General features: G+C 43.5%; 1 protein-coding gene across 1 annotated transcript in view; it reads right to left on the bottom strand.

Moving 5' to 3' along the window:
* SART3 (squamous cell carcinoma antigen recognized by T-cells 3) overlaps nucleotides 1-10386 on the bottom strand; it is a gene marked incomplete at its 5' end in the record, with an annotated part of 19221 nt that extends 8835 nt beyond the window's left edge. The window contains 11 exons of the mRNA XM_009283952.2: nucleotides 1184-1242; nucleotides 1448-1525; nucleotides 1931-2038; nucleotides 2461-2599; nucleotides 3754-3909; nucleotides 4379-4503; nucleotides 5256-5361; nucleotides 6398-6582; nucleotides 8037-8141; nucleotides 9208-9334; nucleotides 10264-10386. Coding sequence (XP_009282227.1) covers nucleotides 1184-1242; nucleotides 1448-1525; nucleotides 1931-2038; nucleotides 2461-2599; nucleotides 3754-3909; nucleotides 4379-4503; nucleotides 5256-5361; nucleotides 6398-6582; nucleotides 8037-8141; nucleotides 9208-9334; nucleotides 10264-10386 — 1311 coding nt within the window. The remainder of the gene's footprint in view (nucleotides 1-1183; nucleotides 1243-1447; nucleotides 1526-1930; nucleotides 2039-2460; nucleotides 2600-3753; nucleotides 3910-4378; nucleotides 4504-5255; nucleotides 5362-6397; nucleotides 6583-8036; nucleotides 8142-9207; nucleotides 9335-10263) is intronic.

Below are 10386 nucleotides of genomic sequence, written 5' to 3'. Positions count from 1 at the left end.
GGGGTGTTGGTTGACAGCTGGCTGGATGTGAGCCAGCAGTGTGCCCAGGTGGCCAAGAAGGCCAATGGCATCCTGGCTTGTACCAGAAACAGTGTGGCCAGCAGGAGTAGGGAAGTTTGTACTCAAAGTGGTGAGGCCACATCTCAAATACGGTGTTCAGTTTTGGGCCTCTCACTACAAGACAGACATTGAGGTGCTGGAGTGTGTCCAAAGGAGGGCAACGAAGCTGCTGAAGGCTCTAGAGCACAAGTCCTGTGAGGAGCGGCTGAGGGAACTGGGGTGGTTTAGCCTGGAGAAAAGGAGGCTGAGGGGAGACCTCATCGCTCTCTACAACTCCCTGAAAGGAGGTTGTAGCGAGGTGGGTGTCGGTCTCTTCTCCCAAGTAACAAGCGACAGGACGAGAGGAAATGGCCTCAAGTTGCGCCAGGGGAGGTTTAGATTGGATATTAGGAAAAATTTCTTTACCGAAAGGGTTGTCAAGCATTGGAACAGGCTGCCCAGGGACGTGGTTGAGTCACCATCCCTGGAGGTATTTAAAAGACGGGTAGATGTGGTGCTTAGGGACATGGTTTAGTGGTGGACTTGGCAGTGCTGGGTTAACGGTTGGACTTGATGATCTTAAAGGTCTTTTCCAACCTAAACGATTCTATGATCATGCCCAGAGAAATTATAGCACAGAAGTAACATGACTTATCCTGATTCGTATGAGCCTGTGGCAAAGGAAGGAAAATAAAATGTCCACTTGCAGACAGTGACTGCACCAGCACATTGATACCTGTACTAGTTTGAAACTAGTTAGTGTAGGCAGCACTAAATCAGGCAGGATTCAAGGCAGTTTACAGTCTTAGTGTTCAGTACCAAGCCACTGTGGCTAGCCCACTAACCAAGCTGCTCACAGAGCTCTGTACCATACTGCAGTCACAGCAGTATACACATGCTAACAGTCCTGACAACTTTCTCAAAGAGAATGCTGTTTCTCTCCTGGGATGTCGTGCTTCAAGCCTGAAGCTATGCTATATGCTTGACCAGTCCAGGCACAGGAGTGGAAGAAGAAAGATTTACTCATTGAAGTTACCCAGACAAAATGCCAAAGTACAAGAGGATTGCATTCTGTGGTTGGAATGTTAAAACGATCAATTTTCTCTAGTCTAGCAATTTTAAATACAGTAGATAGAAACATCACCTCAACTCTTGCCCAGTTCTGCATGATGGTGCAGGATGGATCTCCACTTTCACTGAATCCTGGGAATAAAAATAAGTACTGTTTGTGAATGGCTCTTGGAAATAAAATGTTTATTAAACAAGTTCTACTTTGTAGATGAAATGTTTATCTGTAGCTTCCTTCAAATGTTTGATACACTTGAAGACAAGTTAAATACTGTATGGAAAACTAGTCTTGTAAAAGTTATTTTGAACAAGAGAAAATATATTGGATGATTTAACTTACGCTCTTCTACTTCTTGTTTCAAATACTCCACAGCACGTGCAAATGCAGACCGTAGCTCTTCTAGTTCTTTACTCGAGTCTTCAGAAAAAAGAAAGAATTACCTTAAAATAACAATAATTTAATTTTCATCTCCCACCCACTAAAACCTCTTCCCTAACACCCACAATGATTTTATTGGAGGGGTTGGGGGAGCCAAAGTTTATTACTTCAGTAAAACTCACTACATGCATAATAAAAGAAACATCAAGTACCTAAAATATAAGGCAGGGCATTTTTGCAACAGCACAATCTATTCTGTCAGCAAGGAGCTGCTTTAAACCAACTAAGTTCATGTATTTTTATAGACACTAACTGGCCAGAAAGTAATTTTTGTGGAAGATACGAAACTACTGTTACATTTTTTTTTTAAAAAGTGATACCACTGTTTCAGAGAGGTACACAGAAAACAGTTTAAGTATTTATCCACACATGTATCATATATACCTTGTGTAAAATCCACCCTTCTTCTCAGGTAATCAAGATATGCCTGCCAGATTTCTACGTAGTCCGTTGCCTGAATAAAACCTGCATTCAGAGCTTTTTCAAACATTTCTGAAAGAAATAGGGAACACCCCCACACAAACACACTTACTTTTCAAATATTGACAAAATTAGCAAGCTACAGTGCATAGCACAAAGAAGTATATACACCTTACATTTATAGGAAGAGAGGAAAATACAAGAAATCCTACATACGCTAAATTGGTTTAGGAAGCGAATGTAAAAGCCAGTTTAATTCAGTAGTGTTCATGCAAAGTTGAAGTAAATTGCTCACTCAGAATTGAAGCTGCTCAACAAAAGCAGCTTTGCCCTAGAAGCATGCTACCATACATTTCCTCAGCTTTAAGACTGATGCAGCAGGATGAAAACAAATTCTACAGCGTCCTACAGATCACCGTTTGTCACACATTCGTCAGAGTGCAGAGAGCAGTTCTGTAGCGTAAAGAAGTCTTGCCGAGATGATCTTTCTTTACCAGAAATAATGCTGTGATCAACTCTATGCCTCTCCATCGCCAAAAGGTATCGAATCCACAGCCCAACTGTCCAGGGACAGTTCCTAACAGCGCGGTCATGAGCAGACAAAACCAACTCTTTCACTTTCAGCTGCCGGTCCTGAAATAATCATACAACAAAGCTTTCAGTTCCTATTAGCCAGAGAGCCCATCTAAGACATACCAGCTTATAAAGAGCCAACACCTTAAAAACAGTACTTCCATTTTATATTCGAAAAGCTAAGAAGAGATGGGCATTTTAAATTCTGTAGTCCTAAAAACCCAGTGAACACCTTCAAAAGAGAAAGGATATGCTCAGGAGCAACACAAACAAGAACTCCATGCCGTGTTCAGTCTGCAATACCTAACTGTCAGGTTCTAACCAAGCCAGTTAGGTATTTTCTGCCAATGACATAAATATAATAAAGGCACTGAGTAAATTCCCAACTGTTCTTAGTATGTTTAGAAAAGGATACAAGAAAGAGGGTGCACACGCAGCCTACTCAAGGGAGGCAGGCGCTGTTCCACCCGCAACCTGCTGTCTCAAGCTGGTAAGATAAAGACATGACGGAACAACTCAGCCTAGATAAGCCTCCTGTAGCGAGTTACACTGATCTCTTAAGAGACCGACCTTCTGTCCACATGAAAACCCTGCCTCTCAAGTTCAATATGATTTTCGAAGTGCACTAACTAGCCCACATGTAAATATAGATAAACATCTGGGTTTGCTTTGGCTTGTTGGTAAATTTGTTATTTGTTCTCCACTGTAAAATATTCAGGAGAGCACTGGCAGCCCTCAAACAAGCACTATCATTAATTTATCTGTCTCCTGAAGGACAGGCAGGCTCCCCAGTCATTCAGACAGCACTGAACTGCTTTGCCTACAAAAGCTAGAAGAAAAGGAAGGACATCCTCAGAAACAATGCCTCTGGATGACTAGCTACCAGAGACAACGCCAGGGCTTACGGTACAGCTGGTTACACCTAGTCAACTCTTTGCCAGATAGCGCAAGCCTCAATGCCCACACCCACTTTAATTCTGCAAAGAAAAGACACAGCTGGACGAAAAAGTGAGCAAATGCTCACTTGATCCATAAACACACCATCGAAAACAGGAAAAGAACAAAGGTGAGGTGAAAATCAGTTTCTGAAGAATTTAAAGACTAAGGGGCAGGATTGAGGTAGAACTTACTGGTCATTCGTTCATCAGCCACTAAGATTAAAAAAAAAACACACAGGAAAATAAAACCGCAAACATCTATTTTTTTTTCCTTACCAAATATTGGTTGTAGCGTGCCCAAAGATCTGGCACAAGGCAATTCTCAGCCAAAGCCCTCTCATAGATCAACTGAATGCGAGCTGGATCACCTGCTTTCATCTCAAAATCAATGTAAGCTTGATATTCTGCTAGCTTTGGTGTTTCAGCACCAAGCTATAAAACAAACAGAGATACAAAAAATTAAAATCTTCTGAACAAAGCATGACTGAAACAGTTCGATTGTTACTCAGAGTAGGTCTCATGCAAAATTTCACACAAGAACTTGGCCTCTAAATATCAGCAGCTTTTGATTTTCATGTATCTCCGAATACCACCCTGGTTCTGAAGCCATTCAGATCCCTACTTCTTACTCCTCTTAGCCCAGCGTGCTCGTCAATGCTGGAAGAAACAGCCAGAGTACTCATGCGCACCCTAGGGTAGCCTGACACAGTCAATAGATTCAATAGTTTCCAGTATACCCAGTTGTGAGGCTTCTTGTCTCACATTGCTCACAGCTGAGTCACCTACCAATACACAGCTGCTTTAGCTCTGCGACTAGAAAAATAATAAAGTTTGGAAAAAAAAAATCACCCCAAAGCAATTAACTCTTAGTTTTAAAGCAAGGTATAAGTAACAGCATTACCAGTGCCTCTTCATATGGTTTACACTTCTCCAATTGCTGTAGAGCTTTTTTGTAATTCTTTATTATTGTTTCTGGTATCGGATCTTCTGACCATTCCTCATATTCAGCATATGAAGCCTCCATATCTATTAAAATGGACATGAAACCCCATCAATAACTTATTGGACTAAATAATCAACATTCAACCTATATTTGATTCTAACACATTTGTATTTCTGTTTACACTTTTGTGTCTTAACTGTCACACTACCTCATGCTTATAGGGTTCAGACACTTCATCTTATACAGTGCACTACAACACAAACTCAGGACAAGTTATATTAAAGCTACTGATTTTGATTCAGAAAACCAAAGTGGCGAGATTTTCCCAAGGCTTTAAAGAAGAGAGACGAACCCAAATTCTTTCACTATGCAAACGAAGAAGTCAAAGAACTGTGCTTAACTCTCTCCTATAAGCAAAGCTACAAGAAAAGGGGCTTAAAGAATGAAGCAGATAATAGGGCAGAATTCTAACAATCCAGCCGCCAGCATGTACTATTCCCTACCAACCAAGGTTCTTATGTAGTGATCATCACAGCTGAATTCCTAGTTCCTAATGGTCATGTTTTGTGCTCATCACTTGTACTTTATATAGCCTCAAATTATGCACTGAAGAAACAGATAAACCGAGTTTCAATGAGTAAGAATACTTCTGAACAAGAGGGATCTGTGCACCATTCAAGAGGCCCTAAAGACAGGCAAATGTCATTGATTAAAGAATTCACAAATACTACAGCTGCGGTTTGTGTGGCTCTACCAAAAGAATAATCATGACTAATGCCTAGGTCACCATAACACAGCTTATCCATGCCACCTCTCCAAGTGCACCGGCTCTCACCTAATAGCGGGATCCCCAGCTGGCGCCTGAACAGCATGTGGATCTTCTCAAGCTGGCTGCAGAGCATCTGCTGCTGCTCAGACGATGGAACGCTGCCAGGAGCTGGCTACAAACAAAAGGATCAAAAGTTAAATCAGTTCCCTCAAGCCTGAGCTGATGAACTTGATGGGGTATTGTTTATGGGTTGGGGGTCTGGGGTCCCAATGACTACACGATCCTTGAAGAACAGACACAGACAACTTGCATTTCAGGTCACTGCTGTGAGAGCTAGAACTTGGAAACTGCTGGACTCAGAAGCTGGATGAATGTGAAAAGCATTCCTCACTGAAAGCTGACACATGCATTGGGAAATGATAAGCTGAAAAAAAAGTAAGTCGCGTGTGATCATGCCACTTCACAAACCCACTGGGCTGCCAAATAGTTTTTCCATAAATCCCTGGTGTGTGGACAGATGATTTAAAACTTCCAGCTTTCTTTGAATGAAAGGGTGTTCTCCCATTACTCCTTTGGTAGAGCATTTCATAGAATGGTTTGGGTTGGAAGGGACATTTAAAGATCATCTAGTTCCACGCCCCCACACCATGGGCAGGGACATCTTTTAAACTTCCATATCTTATGTAGTAAATGACAAAAAAAAAAAAAAAAAGAAGAAGTATTCACATTCTGGCCATCTTGTAAAGGTATCTTTTGCAGATGTCAAACAGTATGACAGGGATAATATACCATCATCCAAAAGTCACAAAAAGGGTGAAATAATGAATGAGTTGAAAGCTGAAGTACAAAACAGTCTCGAAATACAAACATGATTGACTATGCGCAAAAACATTCACTGGCAAGAACACTGTTTCATAACAAAACTACTCAATTTAAAGCTATTCTTGTCAGTTCAAGCTAAAGCAGCAGAATGAAACTTTGCTTCTGGATGTGAGATTTTATGATCTTATTTAAACACAAATCCATTACTATATCAACTAAATACACAGAATGTTTTTCCCAGGCCAAAGGGTCAGTTTCTACAGCTGAAAAGAAACAACTGTGTGACATTACATCTCAGAAGAGACTGATGAGGGGGGCAGCACAAGACAACTTCAGAAACTACACCACAACTTGTTTCTTACAAGAGCCCAGGAGACCGGCCTTACCTGTGCCGTTTCCAGTATGGCATTCTCAAACTCACGGTATGCTTCCCATAAAGCTGTTCCTTTTGTCACATGCAGTCCAACGGCAGTTAATGCTCTCTCAAATATTGAGCGAACTTTCTCAATTCCTCCTTCCTGGCCAATGCCACCAATTGAATACTGGGCATATTCCAACCAAATTTCAGGACCTAAACAAAGTTATAGGAAACAGATGACCTAATCCCCTCAAAAATAAAAAAGGCATATCTCTGCTTCCCAAACACCCACAAATAGACCAACACATGACAATTTTCTTTACCATCCAACGTAGTAAAGAAAAATTAAAATATTTTATTCTAGGCTCTTGGTTCAGTACCAGCTGCTACAATTGTCTTCTGAAAGAAGTCACTCTTGTGGTCGTTACCGACACAGACTGACTCCTGTATGCCACCTCTGGTACACAAGCTACATCAGAGATGCATCAAGACTCCCCCCTAACAGCAACTTGACTTTTCTTGCACACATGTGCAGAGCTGGGACCACAAAGCTGTCGCGCTCCTACAAAACTCAGATTAAAGTAGGTCCTTCTTCTCTTTCCAGACTCCTGTACTTGCCTGTTCAGCAACTGCTTAAGCAGTGTAACTATGAAGGAGAAGGATTTGCTAGAACAGCGTTAGCTGCCTGGCACCTCTCCCACCAATAGCAATATCTGAGCAAATTAGGTTCAGGGACCCCCAGCAGACACTATCCAACCAATGGATGTTAGATTGCCCATCTCAGGCTCCAGAAGAAGTCTTTCCAAACCCCAGGTGCAATCCATCCAGCAGATCCAGAGGATACTCCCTCTCAGTTCTTCACCTCTCCATTCCTTCCTCCTGAACGATCACCAACGCCCTGTGAGGCTAGATATGCCGGTGCTGTAATGTGACATTTTGTATATAGCTTCTGCAAGGAATTCGCCTCAATGCTACCAAGCCCTCTCTGCTTCTTCAGGCTTTCTGTTTTCAGCACCTCACCACAGTACCCGAAGAGCACACAGTTACTCAGTGCTTTAAGCTAAAAGTTTTAAGCTACAGCTGCAGGCAGCTCCTGAGAAATGGAAAGACAAGACACCACGTACTTCCCTCACTTGTAACGAGGATGACCAGAGCCTGGTACCGCAGCATGGCTAGGGTTACCTACTTCGCAGGGTTTCAAGAATGCTGTCCCACAGACAGTAACTATGTTCTGAAAGAGCTGTCACATAGTGGAAATGGCAGTAGAGACAGTGCTAACCAACACAGAAGACAGGAGTTGAAATAAGCCTTTTAAAAGCATTCACTTTCCTCAAAGAAAGAGCTAAAGAACCCATGATGGGTAAGAGAGAAAGCATTCCCTAGGTGAGCGCAATATCTGCTGCTTTTAGAGGTTAGAGAAGTGCGAAATATGCATTCGAAACTTTTTACAACATTTGTTTAGAAGATCTTCAAGACTGCAATAGTACTTAAAGCATTGCCTGTGAATGGCCTTTAACTCCAATGCTTCAGAAAAAGATGAGGATCACTTCACGCTAACATTTTTGATCCAATTTCTGCATTATAACAGAAGGATGAAACTTTCCTAGAAAGAGAAAGCCATAATCTGAATGCAACACAATACATTTTATAGCATATTAACAACTTACAGATGTAGTCTTTCACAGCTCTCTCAAACAGCTCATAAACTTTCTCTCGCTCAGAGCTTTCAGAAGCCATTTTTATCTCATCCTTCAACCAGTCCAGCCAAATTTCTGAAAGAAAGAAGTTTAGAATACATCACCAATGTTCAGAAAGAGTAAGTTAAATCCACCTGTTGAATTTTTTTATGAGAGTTTTTAGTAACAGACTTAAAAATGGGGAGAGGAGAGCAATTTTAGCCTCCACAACTACTCACAATAAATTTAAAAGAAAAGTTTGGTAGAGACCTTTTCCGATTAGTACTAAACAAGCGCACTTCTATTTAAAGAGAGCAGAAGTTGCAAGCAGCAATTTACCAGTACCATGGGCAGAGGATCAGCATGAACCAGAGAGGCATCCAGAGGTACACCTTTCCTCACACTTTTACAAGAAACAGTAAATGGCTTTAGAGGCTGGAAGTTTCCACATGCATAGGAGGAAACCTTCCCTTGCCAAGGCTAAAAGCACACTCGCAGAACAGCTTCTGCAATATTTACATTGCCTCTGTGTTATGAATAAAAACCACCCACTTCAAGGACTACCTGCAACTTCCACCAACATCTTTTGCTGCTTGCCTGCAAAATTTAACTTTTGGCAGCAATTTGTCTGCACTGTGAGTCACATTCACTGACTAAGCGACTGAAGCTGTTTCAGTGCTGCCATCCCACAGCTGTATATTACCAGCCCTACAGCAAAGGCAGCACAAGCAAACATACACCTGTCCCTGGGCTACAGCAGGTCACATCCTGGCAGCAACTCCCCCAGCTAACAGACGGGCAGACTAGCAACTGGAGTAGCTGGGCACACACAAACACCCCCCCACACCAGTCCCACTCTACCGCAGCAGCCTCTGGCAGAGGACAGGGCAGGACAGTGCAGTTGCAAGAGCCAAGAGCTCGAATTCCTGCAACAAGCTCGCTACCCTGTGCCTGTCAGAGGCCAAGCTCAATGCTGGCCGTTAACACCAGCACCATTCAGAGTTTAAAAAGTCCCAAATTTGTTGTTTTAGGTTTCTCTGGACTGGAACAATGTTGTTGAAGCCTGGCACAAGCACATCATTTCACTGCTGAGACAATGGTATTTTACACAGACAATGCTTAAGCAGTATTGACTGCAACATCAGCAGAAGATGCTCTGTACCTTCGGTAAGTGGAAAGAGTTCACTCATCTTCTGACGAGCTCTTCTGAGCTTTACCAACTCTCCCTCCTGGCGCAGCAGCTTTATCAGATCCAAGTGACAGTTATAGTCAAAAGCATTGATGGAAAGCTTTAAAAAAAATTTTTAAAAGCACTGTTGAGTGAGAGACATGAAGAAATCAGAAAACATTTAGCAGAACAGAGTATCATACTGCCTTTTGGGGCATACAAATCTCATCATGTGTCCACATAGCCAAGACAACACCTACCTTCCTGCGCAGCGCTGCACCAAAACTTCACTATTGTTTGCAAGATGCTTTCAGGTCACAAGGAGACATCTATAAATGTCTCCCACTTCCAAGTTTAACAGAGCTCTAAAGTTAAGCTTAGAGCTTAGCCTTACAGCTCTAAGCTCTAAAGGTTACTGCTCAGCAGTGCAAATGCCAGCACCAGAAGTACAGTAGCTACCAGCTGCAGAAACAGACCCAGGAGCGCAACATGAAAAAAGCCTTCTTCAACAGAGCCAAATGTGTTTTAATTTCTTCAAAGGCAATTAAAAAAACCCCAAACAGCTAGCAAAGTTTTTTTCGATGACTACAAACTGTCCACTACGGCCCTCCTCTCTAATTTCCCTCTCAAAAAACCCCCAAACGCCTAGTTTCCAATTCAGACTCCAAACATTCACGTCTCGACAGTTTCCAGCATCAAGCTACGCAAGCAGCCACGGATATTTTTTTCCCCCCCCCCCCGCCCCAGCCACTCCAGCAGGCAGTCACAAAAAGGAAGACCCCACGAAGGCCGGGTCTCGCCCCACTCCGAGGTTTCCCGGAGGGGAGGCGTCGGTTCTCCGGGACGAGCCTTCCCCGCGGCCGCTCCTGGGGCCGCTCCCGCGGGGCGCCCGGGGCCGGCGCGTCTCTCGTAGCAACGCGGGCGGGCCACGAGCGCAGGGCCCGGCCTCCAACACCTCTTCCCCTGGGCCAGGAGCCGGGACCGGGCGGAGGCCGCGGTGCTGCCCCACCACCCCCTCCCCACGCCGTCGCCGGCCGAGGCGGGCCCCACCTGCTCCTCCAGCCGCTGGATCTCGGCCTCATTCTCCTTCTCCTCGTCTTCGCCATCGCCAGACGAGTCCGAGTCACCCTCATCCTCTGAGTCGCCCCCCGACTCGGGGTCGCCCTCCGGCAG

The sequence above is a fragment of the Aptenodytes forsteri genome, unplaced genomic scaffold (genome assembly GCF_000699145.1).
Source record: "Aptenodytes forsteri isolate BGI_AS27 unplaced genomic scaffold, ASM69914v1 Scaffold118, whole genome shotgun sequence".
NCBI lineage: Eukaryota > Metazoa > Chordata > Aves > Sphenisciformes > Spheniscidae > Aptenodytes > Aptenodytes forsteri.
The sequence above is the reverse complement of the archived record's forward strand: the minus strand, read 5'-3'. Positions and strand labels throughout refer to the sequence as shown.